The following is an 18808-nucleotide window of genomic DNA, read 5'->3' as shown; positions in this document are numbered from 1 at the left end:
CTAATTTTGTGTAGTATTATGTTCAGCAGACTGTGTTCTTCTATTGTTGTGACTTAGATGACGTTCAGAGCACATTTTATGCCCAATTCATGCAAAACTCCACGTAATCCCAAGGGGTTCACATACTTTTTCTTGCAACTGTATGTGGCATACCTTTGGGATACTTGTGGAAGTTGGACATACCTGCGGGATACCTGTGGAAGTTGGAAATCACTGAGGTAGACACAACTATTCCAATCATCTCCACTTGCTTCCAGTGCCAAGCAGCTGCCCTAGTGCTCACTGAACACAGGAGGTCACCAGTTCAGGAAAGGCACCTTTCAGGGAACACGTTGCATTTTCTCAATGAATGCAAAATATTCTCTGATTGGACAAGGTGGAGATTAGTGTAGTTTGGCATGGGGCCTGGAGACTAGCAGCAATCACTCCAGTAGTGGTGTCTACTACAGTAATTTCCATCTTCCAATCTTCCACCGGCATCAGTCAGGTATGGCACATATATGATTACATTGAGCCAAGCTGGACCAATGTAACTATGAAACACTGCCATACCTAAACTTCAGCTTTAAACACTTTGTACCTTTAACCTCTTCACGCCGGCTGCACGCAAATGTGCGGCCTCCCTGTGTCTGGGCCTTGACGCTGAGCGGCCGCACATTTGCGTGCTATTAAGAAAAACATATGTGCTGAGAGTGCGCTCCCAGCATACATGTCCGGTACTCACGGAAAAGTCCCAATCTCCTCTTTCGATTGGGACCTTTCCCGATCATATGACCGCCGTGACGGCGAATCACGGCGGTCACATGACCTTAAAACCCCGCCCCGCCTCCTGGCTTCTGAAGCCCTTTAAGGACTGGGAGGCGCCAAGGGGTTAAGGTTGATTTTTTTATCCTAAAAATGCTAATGTTTAAGGCATTTTTATTGCATCATAAACTGATAAAATAACTGAAACAGAGGAGTGTGGAGTCAGTATAACATTGTGGTGTGGGGTAAATCGAAATCCATGTCTGCCCTTCCTGGGATGAATCCGCAGAAGTTAATGTGACGACAGTAGCAAAATGGCCAGTTGCAGTGGTGGGTCAGAGGGTATGGGGATAAAATACTGACTCTGCTGCCCGGAAAACAAGCAGAGAATGAATCTACCCTTGGCACATGTTCTTGCTTCTTCAGCTACATTTACACACGAATGTGTTAATCACTAGTGACTGAGCTCCAACCAGACAACAGTTACACAATTCTGGACGTCTGCCCAATTCTCACAGAATAATTAACTCTATCTGAATATAATGCAGAAAGGACGTATGCCCTGCAGCCTGTCTACCTCCCACATATAAATACACAAAATTACCTCTTCCTACTCACGCCATTCCCAACTCTGACAGGCCAGTGTTGTCTCTCTACATAGTTTTATGTCTTACATAACAAAAGTACAAAACTCATTTAGGTCTGGGAACACAAAATGTCAATAAAATATCACTTTAATGTAACACAAAAAATCAGACAATTGTGCACACCAATATATAAAAACACACATTTTTTTAATAATAGCTATCAAATATAGCAATCGTATATGAAAAGTTTAAAGGTAGTATTAAAGTTAGACAAGCCCCCCAGCCACCAATCGCCCAAAGAAATATGTATATATAAACACACATAAGATGTTCAAGTGCTTCTTTGTCTAATTCTCATATAAAGATATGAGTTGTAACTCCAGATGGACTCTAGAATTGCTGAGATAAGTCCCTTACTTTACCAAGCATGAATCTGTGGATGAAGGGAGACCACAATGCCACCATATTTGTGGTGGGATATGTCTTTACCTCTAAATTGTGTATCCAGTGATACAGCTTTGTATGTATAAAATGGCTACAACTCAATTGTGACAATTGACAACTCCAACATGCCAGTTCTTCAATCAAAAAAATAGTAGACAGATAAATATAAGCTGTTCATATAGTTGCAAGTAGCATCACAACAAAGGTTTAAGAACTGGCCAAATTGAGAATGTCTCATGAGCACCATCCTGCTATGTGTAGCTCAAACTGCCAATGATAACACAAAAACAACACAGTCCTGCATGCAAAGTTTAGGGGTAAAGCACAGGAATGTATAACTGAGATGGTTCCGTATCTTGATGGAAAAATGAACCCATCCAGCAGAGCTGTAATGCATTGTGGCTTGTGGGTTGCTAGTGGCCTCCAGCTAAATAGAACAAGGGTGGACAGGAAGGATCGTTGAGTGTGTTGGGCTCTCAGCCATGAGGCCTAGCATCTTTGGACTGTCAAGACACCCTCTGAGGAAGCAAAGTTTGTTTTTGCTGGAAGGGTGCAGGGCTAGTACTAAATTTGGGTATACATTGAGGCATGGTGTACAGCCTAGGTTTAAGGGCCAAGGAGCATCATATGTATCAAGTTGAAGACACACCAGGTATTTGCACACAGCACAAGGTACAAGCACTTCATTGTTGTTACAGTAAAAACATTTAAAGTCAGGTCAGGGTGGGTTGTTGAACATGTTGGGCTTTTCACCTATCAAGGTTTCTTTTAAGGAAGTAAAACATGTCCTTGCTGGAAGAGTATAGCGCTAATACTAAACATGGGCAGACGTTGAGGCATTGTGTACGGCCTAGGCTTAAGATCCAAGAGGCACCCCAAGGTTCAAGTTGAAGGTACACCAGGTAATTGCAGATGGCACAGGGTACTTCAGGATCGTAGGTACCTCAAAAACATATAAAGCCTGGTCAGGATTACCTACAAAAACAGCTCCAGAACAAATATATTAGCTCTGGGCTGGCAACAGTGGGTTGAATCACCCACCACATAGACTCTGATGGCATGATTTCCATGAAATAATTTACTTCTCTGATTATTTCAAAAAGTATGGTACCATTATATGGGTTTATAATGCTGCCTCAATTGAATATAATTGCAAACTGAAGAAAATATTTTACTTTGCATTTTACTTGCATCCTTGAGATACTGTATAGTAGTGCAGCATATAATATGCATAGCATTGTAAATACTGGACATGGCACAGGTAAGGTAGTCACAGAGAAGCATTGAAGGTGATTTGGTCTCCAACCATATTTGGATAGCTATCTGACTTGTATTCATGTGCTTAAAGATCAGAGCAAAGCAAGAGCAAATGGTCAGTCAGACTGGTTGAAACAGTTTGTTCATGTCAGACAAGGCCTGAGAATTAAGAAGTCCATCGACAACATAGCATTGCTTACTGGAAAATGTTGGGAGATGGGAAAGGAAGATCATTTATCAATATCTTCCTTTTTATACTGATGACTAATCCTTCTGAGATGGTTCATGCATTTACAGATAACCTGCAATGGTCAGCACCATCTTAAGAGTGCTACAGAAAATACAAATCAAATCAACACCCATCAATCACCACTTGTTTTTCCTAATATTAAAGTGTTACTAAACCCAGGACCCTGCATTGACTCTATCTTGTCTCCCACAGTGCACAGAACATGGAAATACAATTATTTTAGTAAATATAGACTGTTAAATACCTTTTCTCATCAGCAGGCTATAACAGTCTTGTGACTTCATTCAGTGTCCAGCAGAGCACTGGTGAAAGCTTGTAGGAGGAGTTTTCAATCTCCCCTGATCATCCTATGAGGCTACATAACCCCTAACCCTTTGTCAAGACAGCGTTTATTGGCCCTGTGCTGATCACATGCACTCTACCAAGAAAAAAAAACCCACTCTAGCAATACATACCAAACTGAGCACGTGCAGCTTGCCCCCAAGGCTGTGTTCTATCAGGAGATGGATTTGGGACAGTAGAAGAAGGGGAGGATCAGAGAAGACAGGACCAAACATCCTTTTTACACAATGCCGAGGATTAACCCCTTACGTTCCACAGTGAGTATAACAAGCATGCTGTACTGCATATACCGATTGATTTTACTGTTGTGGGTTTAGTAACACTTTAACAATGGAAATAATAAATCAGTGCAGTAATGTCCTACATACAACAAAGTTCTGTATGATGAAACAGCTCTCATTCTTAAAACATATGTAAACTGTAACCACAAACCTTTAAAATGTTTGGTTTGGTTCTTTTTGGGCTGTTAAACATACATTGGAAAGTGTTTTTTTTAATCTGTTCAAGCAATGCAAAAAAAAAATTCCTGTTGATCTGTACAGAAAACTTGTGAGCTGATAACTTCCTGTGCTGTCTGCCTGTACTAGACTCTTTTGAATTACATTGTTCTCAGCTCTCTGTGAGGACAACACAAACCCCCATATGTTATATTATGAAGCAGAGGAGAGGGAAAGGTGTATTGCGGTCTTGTATTAAGCTCTCATGCACACGGTAATGTTAGCTGTGTAAAGTCATGTTAAAAACATGAGTGTTTCAGCTTTTTTTTAGCATTTTTGCATTAGTGTTTAGCGACGTTTTTCCACGTTTGCGGTTTTTAGCATTTTTATACCCCCTTCCCCAATTTTTTTTTGGTAAAAAAAACTCCAAAACCACCAGTTCGCAGTGTTTGACCCTGTTTTGTCACGTTTTTAAGCGTTAAAACATTTTTACAGCTAAAAAAACTCTTATAGAACCCCACTAGTCCTGGGTTTTTTTTCCAGCCAAAAAATGTCCCTGCCAAAAAACATTGATTACAGTCTATGTGTGCATGGACACATAGGATAACATACTGGGGGGTTTACTGGCTGTAGAAAAACGTCAAAAGCCAAAAACAGCCGCTGTAAAAATGTCCAGTGTGCATGAGGACTAAGAGTGACAACGCTGCTCTTTCATAGAGAACTGTCAGTGAACATTGTCACTCTAGGACCCTGTTACTGGCAGTATCAGAAGATCAAAAAGCCTGAAAAAAAAACTAATACAGCTACACAGTGGTGTCCCGAGGCAGGTGCGGGCGGTGCCCGCTGCACGGGGTGACACCTACCGCACGGGGTGACACCGGACCCGCTCCACGAAAAGGTAAGTTGTAAAGCATGCCGACGATTCCCGCAGGATGGATCGGATCCATTCTGCAGGGATCGTTGGCTTTCTTTACAACTTATCTTTTCGTGGAGCAGGTCCGGTGTCACCCCGTATAGGTTGCATGCCGACGATCCCTGCAGGATGGATCGGATCTGCGGATTGGGGAGCATAATGGATCGGAGTCCGATGCTCAATCCACAGATTTGATCCATCCTGCAGGGATCGTTGGAGGGGGTGTCACCAAGTGTTACTGCACCGGGTGACACCAACCCTAGGGACGCCCCTGCAGCTACCATATCTTAGGACTGATATCCTGCATGTGCTACATTTTTGTTCTTGAGTTTTGGTACAGTTTCAATAGAAACTAAAGGTTCACTTTGAAAAATTGCCAGAAGTAGGCAATGCTAAGAGACATGCCAAGAGTTAGGTGCCAGCAGAGATGAAACTCCTGTGCACATGCATAAGAATCACTTATCAGCAGTTATTCAATAGCTGAAGAAAAGCATTGTAAGACCTGGAAAATATAGCAGATGTGTCGGTGACATGAGGCTGGGCCTGTCACCATTGTACAAGGTAAGTGTGCCATGCAATAGTCACATTATAGCAAGAGGCAGAGGCTCACCTGCGCAATGCAGAATTTAATTCAGATTAGGCCTGTGTTCACACTGATGCGGTGCGGAATTTGCAGCGCTTTCTGTGCGAATTCCGCACCCCATCAGAATCACACCCCATTAATACAAACCGCTGCGAGTGTGTATGTTACGTAAACAACACCCCAAAATCGGTCCGCAAAACGTGGTGCAATGTGCAGAATTGAATCGCACGGGTGTGAATAGCTATGCGATCCGATTCTAGTGCAGACCAAAAAAGAGTCCTGCACCTTTTTGGTGCGGATGTGGTGCGATCAGAGCCATACAAAATGTGTGACTCCAATTGCACCGCACACAATTCGAATGTGATTTGCACAGAAATGTGGTGCGGTTCCTGTGCGAATCACATGCAATGTACTACACCACATATATGTGTGAATCCAGCCTTAACCCCTTGATGCCGACGTAACACAAATATGCGGCCTCACAGAACTGGGCTTTTTTCCGTGGGGCCCCATATTTGTGTACTTGTCTTTCAGCTGGTAGTGCGCCGCACGACGTGCTCCCAGCACAAAGACCATGGTGTCACTGAGAGCACTGGGTCCCGTTCTAACGATCAGAACCCAGGACTCCCTATTCCGGGTCACATGATCGCATGATAGCCTCTGATTGGCTATCACAGTGATCAGTCACTGTACACCTCGGCCCCCTTGTTTTATTTTTCTCTCTATGAATGGAGGAGAGAGATACATTGTATCTCTCTAACTCCTGGCATAGAGGGGGGAAAAATGTTTGTAAAAAATAAAAGAAAAAATAAAGAAAAAATACCTAGATAAAGGTTTGATCTAGTTCAGTGCCCGGGTAAGTGTTTGGGTCAAGGTCAGGGTCAAAGTCAGGATTTAAAAAAAAATTGGTATCAGTGTCAGTTATTGTCAGTGGCAGTATGTTTTAGGTAAAAACAAAAACAAAATGCGCACTATTGTTTCCAGGCTGTATTTTATGTATATGGTATCGCTGTGATTGTCAAGAGCTGGAGAATTTATTTTGGGTTGTTCTTTGGTGCTAGGTTATGGTAGTAACAGAAAAACACAGCTAAATAAAAAAATGATTTTTTTTTTACTATTTTGGGCCAGTTTTCCTTTGATAATAAAAAAAAATCAGGAGATATCCATTACCATTTACCACCAAATGAAAGCCCAATTTGTCTTGAAAAAAACAAGGTATAATTCCCCTGGATGTGCAAAGTAGTTGTGATGATATGTATGGTTTTACTAACACATGTCAACGTTGCAAAATTGTGCTTAGGCATTTAGATTTGTTTTACCCTTAGGCATGAAGGGGTTAAAGAGTGCTCCCTGCTGGAATCCTCCATAGGCACAGAGTCCCAGTCTTCACTCTGTGGGCTTTTCAGTCTAACAACACATGACACTTTAATGCAGATTGCATTTTAAATCTGTGCTAAAAAAAACACTGCTCACATGGTTTAACTCTTCTAGATGCAATAATATTTTTTTATGGAATTATTTAAGTCTTTAGATTAAAAACAAAATGTAGCTGCAGCTGCTCAAGAGTTAGAAGGAGGAATGGACAGAGTCATTTTGGCAAAATGTATTTCATCACAAGACTACTAATTAGAAGAAATTCCCGGTTTTACTCATTGAGTTACTTAGAGCAAATTTGCTTGAAAATAAAAAGACCTATTCTTTAGTTTTTTTCTTTAGAGGATGTGCAGTAGAGGTTTTTGTGTGCATTTGGGGTAGTCTATTTTAAGATTTTTTTTGTATTTGTGCTTTTCTTTTTTGTGTATTTAACCCTAGGTTCACACCCAAGTGTTTTCTGCAGCGTTTTGCATTTTGCAGAAATGCACGACAGTCCATTTAACATGATTTTCTATGGGGCACGTTCACATCTCAGCATTTTCACCCAGTGCTTTCTGAAAAGGGTCAGGGACTTTGTTAAATAGAAAAGGTTGCGTTTTTGGTTCCATAGACTTGGAAATGGAAATGCTGTAGAAAAGCATGTAGTGTATTTTTGCTGTTTTTTTAAATGCGTTTCGTGTTTTCAATCTGCCTAGCAACAAGAAAAATGAAAAAAAAAAACCCACAAAACGCATCAAAAACATAGCAAAAACGCAAAATGCAAGGCAGAAACGGATCAAATGCAAACTGCATAGGTGTGAACCTAGTTGTATTGTTACTTTGCTTTAATGTATCTTATTTTCTATTTTTTTTCTTTCTGCTTTTATGTTCATCAAAATAATAATAATAATAGAAATAATAATACCTGATAAACAACCTTTCTTTGGCACAAGGACATGTCCAGCATAGGTAAAATGAGCTTTCATAGGAACCATGTCCATTGCACTCTTAAAGGATAAGTTCACCTTTTTGACCAAAATAATAAATGCACATTTTTTTGCGGGTAATAAAATGTGCACTTATTATTGTTGTCTACAGGAGCCTGGAAAGCATTGCACCAGAGATCAGTAGATGGCTGATGCCATGCAGGTCTCCTGCCGACCTGTCAGAATATCTGCTTGCTGTACGGGATGTACGAGTAAGCAGATATACTGACAAGAAGCTTCAATGAACTACCATGGTGCTCCACAGTGTCGTGATAGTTCATTGAAAACTACAAGCCTTGTAGGACGTATAGGCACTGATTTACAGAACTCTGTGAATGAGTGACATTTTCAAATCTGGCAGAATGTGGAAACTTCTCTGTGTACTATCTGTCAGAAGGAGGGGGGCGGCGGGCGCGGCTGCAGCTGTGAGAACATGTTACATGGGTGGAACATGTAACATGTTCCCAAAGGTGAACTTATCCTTTAAAATCCACCTTAATTGTCCCTTCTCTATTGACTCTAATGCATGTCTCCTAAATGGCTACAATCTAAAACATTTTTACAATATTTGCTGAATTTGTAGGGAAATGAAAACTCCCAATGGATACTATCCCATGTTTAAACATTAGCTTAAAAATATATAAACCTAATAAAAATATAAAACTGACACAAACCCACATATAGTTTTCCTTTAAGCTTTGCTTTTTTTTACTTCTTTTGTTATTATTATTTATTATTATTATACAGGATTTATATAGCGCCAACAGTTTCCTCAGTGCTTTACAATATAAAGGGAGACAATACAGCAACAATGCAGTTCCATACTAGAGGGTTAGGAGGGCCCTGCTCCTTGGAGCTTACAATCTAAGAGGGAGGTGCTGGTGGTACAAAAGGTAATAGCTGTGGGGGATGAACTGATAGGATTAATAGAAGATTCCGTTATTAGCTGAAGGTGGGATAGGCTTCCCTGAAGAGATAGGTTTTCAGAGATCGCTTAAAAGTGGGGAAAGTAAGCGATAGTTGGATAGTTTGGGGTAGAGAGTTACAGAGGATGGGGGGAGGCTCTGGAGAAGTCCTGGAGTTGAGCATGGGAGGAGGAGACAAGGGAGCTAGAGAGCAGGAGGTCATGGGAGGAGCGGAGAAGATGGTTTGGGTGATATTTGTAGACAAGATTGGTTATTTAATTTGGGGCAGTGTTATGAATGACTTTATATGTTGTTGTTAATATTTTTGAATTTGAGGGATGGCAGATATGGAACAGCTGGTAAGGTGGATGAGTCTGGCAGCAGCATTCATGATAGACTGAAGAGGGGATAGCCTGCGATGAGGTCGGCCAATGAGGAGGGAGTTACAATAGTAAAGGCGAGAGATAACCTGGGAGTGAATAAGTTGTTTAGTGGTTTCCGAGGTTAGGAACGGGCGTATCTTGGAGATGTTGCAGAGGTGAAGTCTACAAGATTTGGACAGCGAATAAGAAGGTAAACTTTCTTCTTGGTTTGTGCCCAAATCCATCCTATTTTTTGGGATTTTCTCTAGCCTTATTAGCTATTAATCATCTAGACTTTGTACTACCTACACCAATTCGTCTCAAGAAAAAAAAATCTGGCCGTGACAATTAGGTGGGTGGGAAATGGTGATAGACGGTTTATTGCCGTTATACTTTGACAATTTGTTTCTGCTGTTCATTGGAGCACAACATTACCAAACAGAACAGCAGCTGCTGTGGGAGTGTATAATATCTTGAGAGTTCGGTAGAGGAAGTGCTGCTCACTGGAGCGTTACCGTGCGTTTCCACCATGAAAAACGGTAGATTTGTAAGTTTGTTGATTAACAGGTGTCTGTCCTGTACTTGTTCTTGCTGGGGACATTGAGACATTGAGACTGATTCATTCATTTAGATTAATAATAATAACAATGGATAAAAGAGCAGAAAGCAAAGTTGTTAACAAATGCAAATGATACTGTTTTACCTTTCAGAGAAATGAGACAAGAATTCTGAGTGTCTGCCCTAGACAATAATTTAAATTTCTACTGTTTTTTTCTACAGTTTTTATGAATTACCCTGTTACAATTTGGAAACATTACAGAATATAATCAATACATTAACCACTTGACCTCCTGAGGATTTACCCCCCTTAATGACCAGGCCTCTTTTTGCTACTCGGCGCTGCACTAATTCAACTGATAATTGCGCGGTCATGCAATGCTGCACCCAAACAAAATTTACGTCCTTTTTTCACACAAATAGAGCTTTCTTTCAGTGTAATTTGATCACCTTTGCGCTTTTTATTTTTCACGCTATAAACAAAAAAAGGCCAAAAATTTTGAAGAAAAACAATATTTTTTACTTTCAGCTATAAAAAATATATAGTAAACTCAAAGTTGGTTATAAATTTAGGCCAAAATGTATTTTGCTACATGTTTTTGGTAAAAAAAATCCCAATAAGTGTATATTGATTGCTTTGTGTGGAAGTTATAGCGTCTACAAACTATGGTATAAATACTGCAATTTACGCCATTTTTCTGCTATACAGCACTGCGCTAGTTTAACGGACAATTGCGCGGTCATGCAATGAGATACATAAATGAAATTTACATCCTTTTTTTCCCCACAAATTGAGCTTTCTTTCGGTGGTATTTGATCGCCTGTGCGGTTTTTATTTTTTGCACTATAAAAAAAAAGGCTGACAATTTTGAGGAAAAAAAAACAATATTTTGGACTTTTTGCTATAAGACATGTCCAGTAAAAAAAAATGCAAAAATCAAATTTAGTCATAAATTTCTGCCAAAATGCATTCCGCGACATGTCTTTGCTAAAAATCCCAATACGTGTAAATTAATTGGTTTACATGAAAGTTATAGCGTTTACAAATGGCGGGAAAGATACTGGAATTTTTAATTTTTATTTATACTAATAATGGCGCTGATCAGCGACTTATGGCGGCAATCAGCGGCATATGGCAGCAACCAGCGACTTATGGCAGGACTGCGGGACAGCGGCGGACATTTTGACACTGGGGGGGAACTGACTTGGGGTCACTGACATCCCCAGTGACACCAATACAGTGATCAGTGAAAAAAACCCACTGAAACTGTACTAATGTCACTGGGGAGGAAGGGGTTAACATTTTTAGAATTTGCAGTGTAAGGGGAGTGTTTTACTAGGGGGCTCCTGTGACAACTTTGGATGGCTCCTGTGACAACTTCCATGGACGTCATTGCAGGACTCGCCCCACAGTGCGCACCCAGCGCCGCCAGTGATCATCCTACAGACACGCATGTAGCTGGTCTTGCCTAGGGCACAAAATAGTCTAACACCGACTCTGGGTGTATCCAATTGTGAAATTTAGTGTAAGGTTGGGTGCCAATATCAAAGGCCTAAAAAAGCAAGCACGATTTCCAGTCTTTGGGTCAACTGATGTTATCCATCGTTTGAGAAAATTCCTTGGAAAGGCCATAGGTTAGAAGCAGAACATTTGTGTATTTTTAGGCACGGTTGGGAGTTTAACCACTTGCCGCCCAGCCACCGCATATAAACGGTGGCAGGGCGGCGCTCGTAGGCAAAAGCACGTTTTAAAACGACTGCCTTCAAAACAGGTAGGGGGCGCGCGCGAGGGTGTCAGCAGCGGGTGTCAGCCGACGGGTCACAGCCGGTTTTTACCGGCCGTTTTCCCGCAATTGCCGGTGATCGCTAACACAGACCAGGGCTGCATTGTTTACACACAGCCCTGTTCTGTGTCAGTTCTCTGACAGCTTGTGAGAAGCTGCAGAGTTTCTCTCCCTCGATCAGCTCCCCCCTCCCTCCCCCCGTCCAGTACACACCCCCTGATCTAAACAGAAGCGGGTACCTGTCAAATTCGGGTACCTGCTCCCCAAAATGTGCTACTCCTTAACAGGGAGTGGGGGACCAAGGCCTAAAGCAGAACATCCCCCTTTGGGTGGAGCTCCCCTTTAATCATCAACTGTAATTTTACCAACATGGCAGGTAGTTCCCTTGCCTGGTGATGCTGCTACTGATTACATTTGAGGTGTTTGAAAGATGTATAGATTTTATAGAGTACACACTTTGCGTAAGTAAATAACAGCCCACAAGCACATACAGGTTCTAGGCAGGTGAACATGTCACTCAGAGAAGATATGGAAATGGATGCCTCTCCCTGACACCAGAGAACAATGCATATAATGAAGTATTTATAACAGGATAATCAAAGCAGATTACTATTTAGCTAATCCTTATAAACGAACATATAATAACCATAATCTAAGTGGGGATTAGCTATGCTGAAAGCTCATCCGTCACTCTGAAGATTCTCACAAACTACTACTAAGGACATTCAAAGTCTGCCCTCCCATCCCTGTATAAGACTCGTCCTGTCTATTAGATATGTTCCCATAGAGCTGAACTTTTCCTGCCCTGCCAGAATCATGAACAAACGACTGACACTGGAATTATATGTGCTGCTATCAGCCTCGATCCCTACACACTGCAGTGCTGTACACAAGACTTTCTCACATTTATTTATTTCAGGTACTTATATAGCGCTGTCAATTTACACAGCGCTTTACATATATATTGTACATTCACATCAGTCCCTAACCCTCAAGGGACGTACAATCTAAGGTCCCTAACTTACATTCATACATACACGTACTAGGGACAATTTAGACAGGAGCCAATTAACCTACCAGCATGTCTTTGGAGTGTGCAAGGGAACTGGAGTACCCAGAGGAAACCCACGCAGGCACAGGGAGAACATGCAAACTCCAGGCAGGTGGTGCTGCAGTTGGGATTTAAACCAGCAACCCTAGTACTGCCAGGCAGAAGTGCTAACCATTTAGCCACTGTGCTGCCCACGAAATACACAACATCTGGGTGCTGTGCGGTACTCATGTTAATTTATTATTTATTTAATATAAGAATGCTCCATATGTGAAATTTGCCTCTGCAGCAGCTGCTGGATGATTGGGTCCCCCTTTCCTATGCCCATGAAATACACAACAGATGGGTGCTATGCAGTACTCATGTTAATTTATTACAGATACTTCTATAGCACCATCAATTTATGTAGCACTTTACATATATATTGTACATTCACATCAGTCTCTAACCCTCAAGGGGTGTACAATCTAAGGTCCCTAACTCACAGTCATACATACACATACTAGGGCCAATTTAGACAGGATCCAATTAACCTGCCAGCATGTCTTTGGAGTATGGGAGGAAACTGGAGTACCCAGAGGAAACCCACGCAGGCACAGGGACAACATGCAAACTCCAGGCAGGAGGTGCCGTGGCTGGGATCCAAACCAACGACCCTAGTACTGCCAGGCGGAAGTGCTAACCATTTAGCCACCGTGCTGCCCGTTATATATTATATTAAACCTTCCATTTTAAGCATTTTCAGCAGCTAATATATTCATTTACTGAGAATGCAGCTGGTTATCTTTTAATCCTTGCTTAAGGAGGGCCATACATTATACAATTTTATTGAGATTTTTGGTTTAAATTTACCAAAAACCATATAACAGGAGGTCAAAACTAACAACACTTTCAATTGTATCCAATTAGTCAGGCTCTTGCACTACATAGTTGAAGGTAAATCTAAAGGAAATTTGGCAGAAATTGGACAGAAAATTGTATAGTGTATGGCCAGCCTTAGTTCCACTTTAAGTTGGTGTCGTGATCACTAGCCTCAGGATTCCTGTTTCAGGGTGGCTCCTTTCTCTTGCAGCATCCTATGGAGCTACCTTTCCAAGCAGGTACTAGAGTTGTGTCTCCCTACACTGTGTGCATCAATAGAAACATACAGCCCGTGTCTTAGGACAGCAAGGCATTTCCCTGCTACTCCCTTCCCCCTCACCACCTCCCTTCTCCAAGCTAACGGACTGACTGGAGACTGCACTGTCCACTGTTAACCAGTGGTGTATTTAGGTTTTGTGCTGCCCTAGGCAACACAAAAATCTTCTGCCCTCGGACAACACAACCCCCCCTTCCCCCTCCCACGGAGAGAGCCTGACATTGACCAACAACACCCCTGCCCCCCACCCTGGAGAGCCTTCCACTACCCCCCCCCCCCCCCAGTGATCCCTTCTTTCATTCCTTCTTCTGGGGGGAGGTGCTGCACCCTTAAAAATTGCCACCCTAGGCAAGTGCCTTATTTGCCTTGTGGTAAATTCGCCCCTGCTGTTAACTCATTATTATGAAGATCGAACAGAAAAGCAACAGGGCTGTGAACTGCAATTGCCGGGGTAAAAATTTTACCAAATAGTTTACTAAACTAAAAAAAAAACTAAGCTGAACTCTAGGTACATAAAAAAGATATCAATTAATGCAACTCTGTATTCATTAACACATCATTAAATGTATTATTTTATGTGCAATTAATCAAAATACCTTAATATGTCTTAAAGTGATAAATGCTAGGTGCTAGGTTTTTTTTTTAATTTAACAAACAAGTTTATACTTACCTGTTCTGTGCATTATAATTGCACAGAGCAGCCCCTTCTTCTTGGTTCCCTCACTGGCATTCCTGGTTCCTCCTTTTCTTGGTGTGCCACTATAGAAAACCGCTTCCTATTGTGGCACACCTGCGGGCTCGATCCTGAGCCACACTGCCTGTATCCATTCACGTAGACAGAGTGGTGGGCTCCACCTTCATGTCATAGGATTTGACTGGCAGCAGTCAAAGTATGTAAGTATAAGGGGGGTGCTACCTAAACATTTTTTTCACCTTAACCATTTTACGCCCCCTCGCATTGTACTGCTGACGGGTGGCCGCAGTAGGCAAAGCGACATACGTTGCTGCCTACTTCTGGGCTTCAGGGGCGCGCGCCCCCCTCCGCCACCCGCTGTGATTGTACACAGTGGGTGTTTGTCAAGAAGTGCTGATCGGCTGTGTACAATCACAGCCCAAAGCTCTGCATTCACATTCAACACAGAGCTCTGTACAAAGAAAGTGATCTGTCAGGTTAACCCCTTCCCAGTCAGTGTCATGAGTACAATGACAGGGTATAGTATCATCACTGATCACTGTATTAATGTCACTGGTGATGTCAGTGACAGTTAGTCAGTGGCAATTAGTGTCAGACTGTCTGCCACACTCCCGCAGCCCCATTATAAATTGCTGACCGCCGCCATTAGTAGTATACAAAAAAAATCCACTGTACATATTCCATTGTTTGTAGGAACTATAAACATCACGTCAATATACACTTGCTTGGAATTTTTATCAAAGACATGCAGCAGAATACATGTAAATGTTAATTTTACATTTTTTTATTGGATATGTTCTATAGCAGAAAGTAAAACATATTAAACATTTTTGATATCCCTTCATTTATATCGCAAAAGATAACAAAAAACCCAGCTTTGATCAAATACCACAGCAAGAAAGCTCTATTTGTGTGAAAAAAATGATATAAATTTTGTTTGTGTACAGCATTGCACGACAGCGCAATTGCAAGTTAAAGTAGCGCAGTGCAATATAGCAAAAAAAATGGCCTGGTCATGAAGGGGGTTAATGCAAGGAATGCATTAGGGTAAAAAATTTTTGGCTTTAGAACCATTTTTAAATGGTAATCAATCCAAAAACAAAAAGTAATATATTGCAGTTTACCAATCCTTAAATGTGGTGGCTGCATTAGTTTTTATTTTTAGGCTTTTTTCCCCCTTTATTTCACCTGGGAATCCTGCCAGTAACACATTTCCTGTCTAAGGGTGTCTGCATTCTGGATGAAGTAGTAAAACAGACACCTTTGGACAGCAACATTGTCTGTCTTGGGGGGCTGTGTTAGACTGGCAGATTAAGATGGACTTGGCTAACAAATTAAAGCCAAACGCCATCTAATACATTACAGGTGAAACTCGAAAAATTAGAATATCGTGCAAAAGTTCATTTATTTCAGTGCAGCAACTTAAAAGGTGAAACTAATATATGAGATAGACTCATTACATGCAAAGCAAGATAGTTCAAGCCGTGATTTGTCATAATTGTGATGATTATGGCTTACAGCTCATGAAAACCCCAAATCCACAATCTCAGAAAATTAGAATATTACATGCAATCAATAAAACAAGGATTGTACATAGAACCTCTGAAAAGTATAAGCATGCATATGTACTCAGTACTTGGTTTGGGCCCCTTTTGCAGCAATTACTGTCTCAATGCGGCATGGCATGGAAGCTATCAGCCTGTGGCACTGCTGAGGTGTTATGGAAGACCAGGATGCTTCAATAGCGGCCTTCAGCTCTTCTGCATTGTTCGGTCTCATGTCTCTCATCTTTCTCTTGGCAATGCCCCATAGATTCTCTATGGGGTTCAGGTAAGGCGAGTTTGCTGGCCAATCAAGCACAGTAATCCCACGGTCATTGAACCAGGTTTTGGTGCTTTTGGCAGTGTGGGCTGGTGCCAAGTCCTGCTGGAAAATGAAGTCGGCATCCCCATAAAGCTCGTCTGCGAAAGGAAGCATGAAGTGCTCCAAAATCTCCTGGTAGACGGCTGCGTTGACCCTGGACTTAATGAAGCACAGTGGACCTACACCAGCAGATGACATGGCTCCCCAAATCAACACAGACTGTGGAAACTTCACACTGGACTTCAAGCATCTTGCAGTGTGTGCCTCTCCATTCTTCCTCCATACTCTGGGTCCTTGGGCCTCTCCATTCTTCCTCCATACTCGGGGTCCTTGGTTTCCAAATGAGATGCAAAAGTTGCTCTCATCAGAAAAGAGAACTTTGGACCACTGAGCAACAGACCAGGTCTGTTTTTCTTTAGCCCAGGTCCCCCATCTCCCCCACTGCTTTCTTGACACATGCAAAGGGTCGTTTTGCCTCTCACTGACACCATTAATGAGGCACTATACTCAGTGACACCAGCAATGAGGAACTATTCATCCCACTGACATCAACAGCAGGGCACTATTATTTCCACTGACATCAACAGTGGGGAACTATTCCTCCCACTGACACCAACAAGGGGGCACTATTACTTCCACTGACACCAACAATGGGGCACTAGATTATTTTTTTTTTCGTTCAACCCAGTGAGCTGAATAAAAAAGAAATTGAGAAGTTACCATGCTAACTAAGCAATGTTAATGTGGCAATTTTGCCCGCTGAGCTATTCTATTCTGACATTGGCTGCCAGCACTGATCGGATGCTGGCTTTCCAGCATGCTCATTTGACAGAAGCTGGTCATGAGACCGGCTTCTGTCAGATAGGGAGCTGTACACACAGGCCCAAAGTCGGTTGGTTTCGGTTGAACTGACCATTGCTTGTACCTAGCTTTACTCTCACTGACACCAACAAAGAGGCATTAATACTCCCACTGGCACCCCTGATGGCACAATGCCTCCCACTGACACCAATAATAGAACACAATTCCTCCTCCTACCGACCACAGACCCTGGGCCATTGTTTACTCCCAGTGACCAGTGACCAGTGGACATTTTCTTTTCCTACTGGCCACAAAGAGGCATTAATACTCCCACTGGCACCCCTGATGGCACAATGCCTCCCACTGACACCAATAATAGAACACAATTCCTCCTCCTACCGACCACAGACCCTGGGCCATTGTTTACTCCCAGTGACCAGTGGACATTTTCTTTTCCTACTGGCCACAGTCTAACCACCCTAAAATCTGAAGGACAGTGAACTGGTCTTTTGTTTAGAAATTTTAGGGACTGCTGAGATAGAGAGTAGGAGAGCAAAGGCTTTATCTTGATGGCTGAGCAACATTTAAAAAGAGTTTAACATTACAAAAAAAAAAGAATAAAGAGAAACAATGTAATTTTGTGTATAAAGTGCTAACTCAGTAGGTTTTATAGTTGATGTAATTGGACAGAAAGATAGCCGCTGTCTGTGTATCATGATTACACACGAATTACAGCAGCACAATTTTATCTGATGCGAGCTCATCGTCTGCACAGCTGTTCTTCTACAGGCAAGGCACAAAGCCTAACCACAAGCATGCAATGATAAAAAAGTAAAAACCTGCTTTCTTGGCATGTGACCGTGCCTGTTCGCACTTTTCTGATCAGCACTGTATCTGCAACTGCCAGAGACTAGACGTTCTTGTATGCCAGTTTCTCTTGATTGCCCTTTTGACAGGATGCCACATATTTGATATATAACTCTAGTGAGAATTCATACTATATAGAATATATGCTAACCATGCCTGGCCCTCATAGGTGCACCTAGCCTTTGCTTCATTATCTGATTATTACCATATTTATGCCAGTTGTGCATTCACCGACATTCATGGTGTCATCCACATTTCCCCAAGGTACCAACTGACAACCCCCTAAGTTCCTATTTTTTCCAGGGCATGGTAAGTTCCCAATACTCCTTCAATCAATGGTGCCTAGACCCACTCTAGTTATGATGGTGGGTTCAAAGTGAATCTAGGATCCGATAAATCATTTCATGATAGAAATGGCGACTGGTGTTATATGGCAGAACACGCCATACAGCTTTTACCTGTAAACGTGGGGAATTATATAAACTGTATATAAAACATAGTACATAAGCCCTTAAATCATATAAAAGTGGTATACATTTTTATTAAGAATTCTTAGGCTAGTCGTGGATTTGGGTCTCTAAGTGACTGGACTTTGCCTAGAAGTAGGTAAGAAAGGGTTGTTACTACTGAATAGATTAAGTTTTGATTTGGCTAGAAGAGGTTGGGGTGGAACCTGAAATGTCATGGTAAAGTAATATAGTCTTTTGGATTTATACATTAGAACTCTGTTCTAAAAATATTAAAGAGGTCACAGCACATACTTACAGTAATTTTAGAAGCAGCATTTAGGGCCTCCACCCATCCCTGCAGATCCTCCTGGTCACTGGCCTGAAGAATGTACCGCTGAGATAAAGCATTGATAACTGGAGGAAATACAAATCAAGGTTTT

The 18808-nt window shown here is 41.8% G+C and overlaps 1 protein-coding gene across 1 annotated transcript in view; it reads right to left on the bottom strand.

Annotated features, from left to right (window-relative positions):
• Positions 1 to 18808, bottom strand: part of PLEKHA2 (pleckstrin homology domain containing A2) — a 136177-nt gene that overhangs the window by 59010 nt on the left and 58359 nt on the right. The window contains exon 5 of the mRNA XM_089661300.1: positions 18685 to 18782. Coding sequence (XP_089517426.1) covers positions 18685 to 18782 — 98 coding nt within the window. The remainder of the gene's footprint in view (positions 1 to 18684; positions 18783 to 18808) is intronic.

This window comes from Staurois parvus, unplaced genomic scaffold (assembly GCF_062004578.1).
Source record: "Staurois parvus isolate SC_StPar_1 unplaced genomic scaffold, SC_StPar_1.0 ptg001328l, whole genome shotgun sequence".
NCBI lineage: Eukaryota > Metazoa > Chordata > Amphibia > Anura > Ranidae > Staurois > Staurois parvus.
This window is presented reverse-complemented; position numbering and strand designations above follow the sequence as displayed.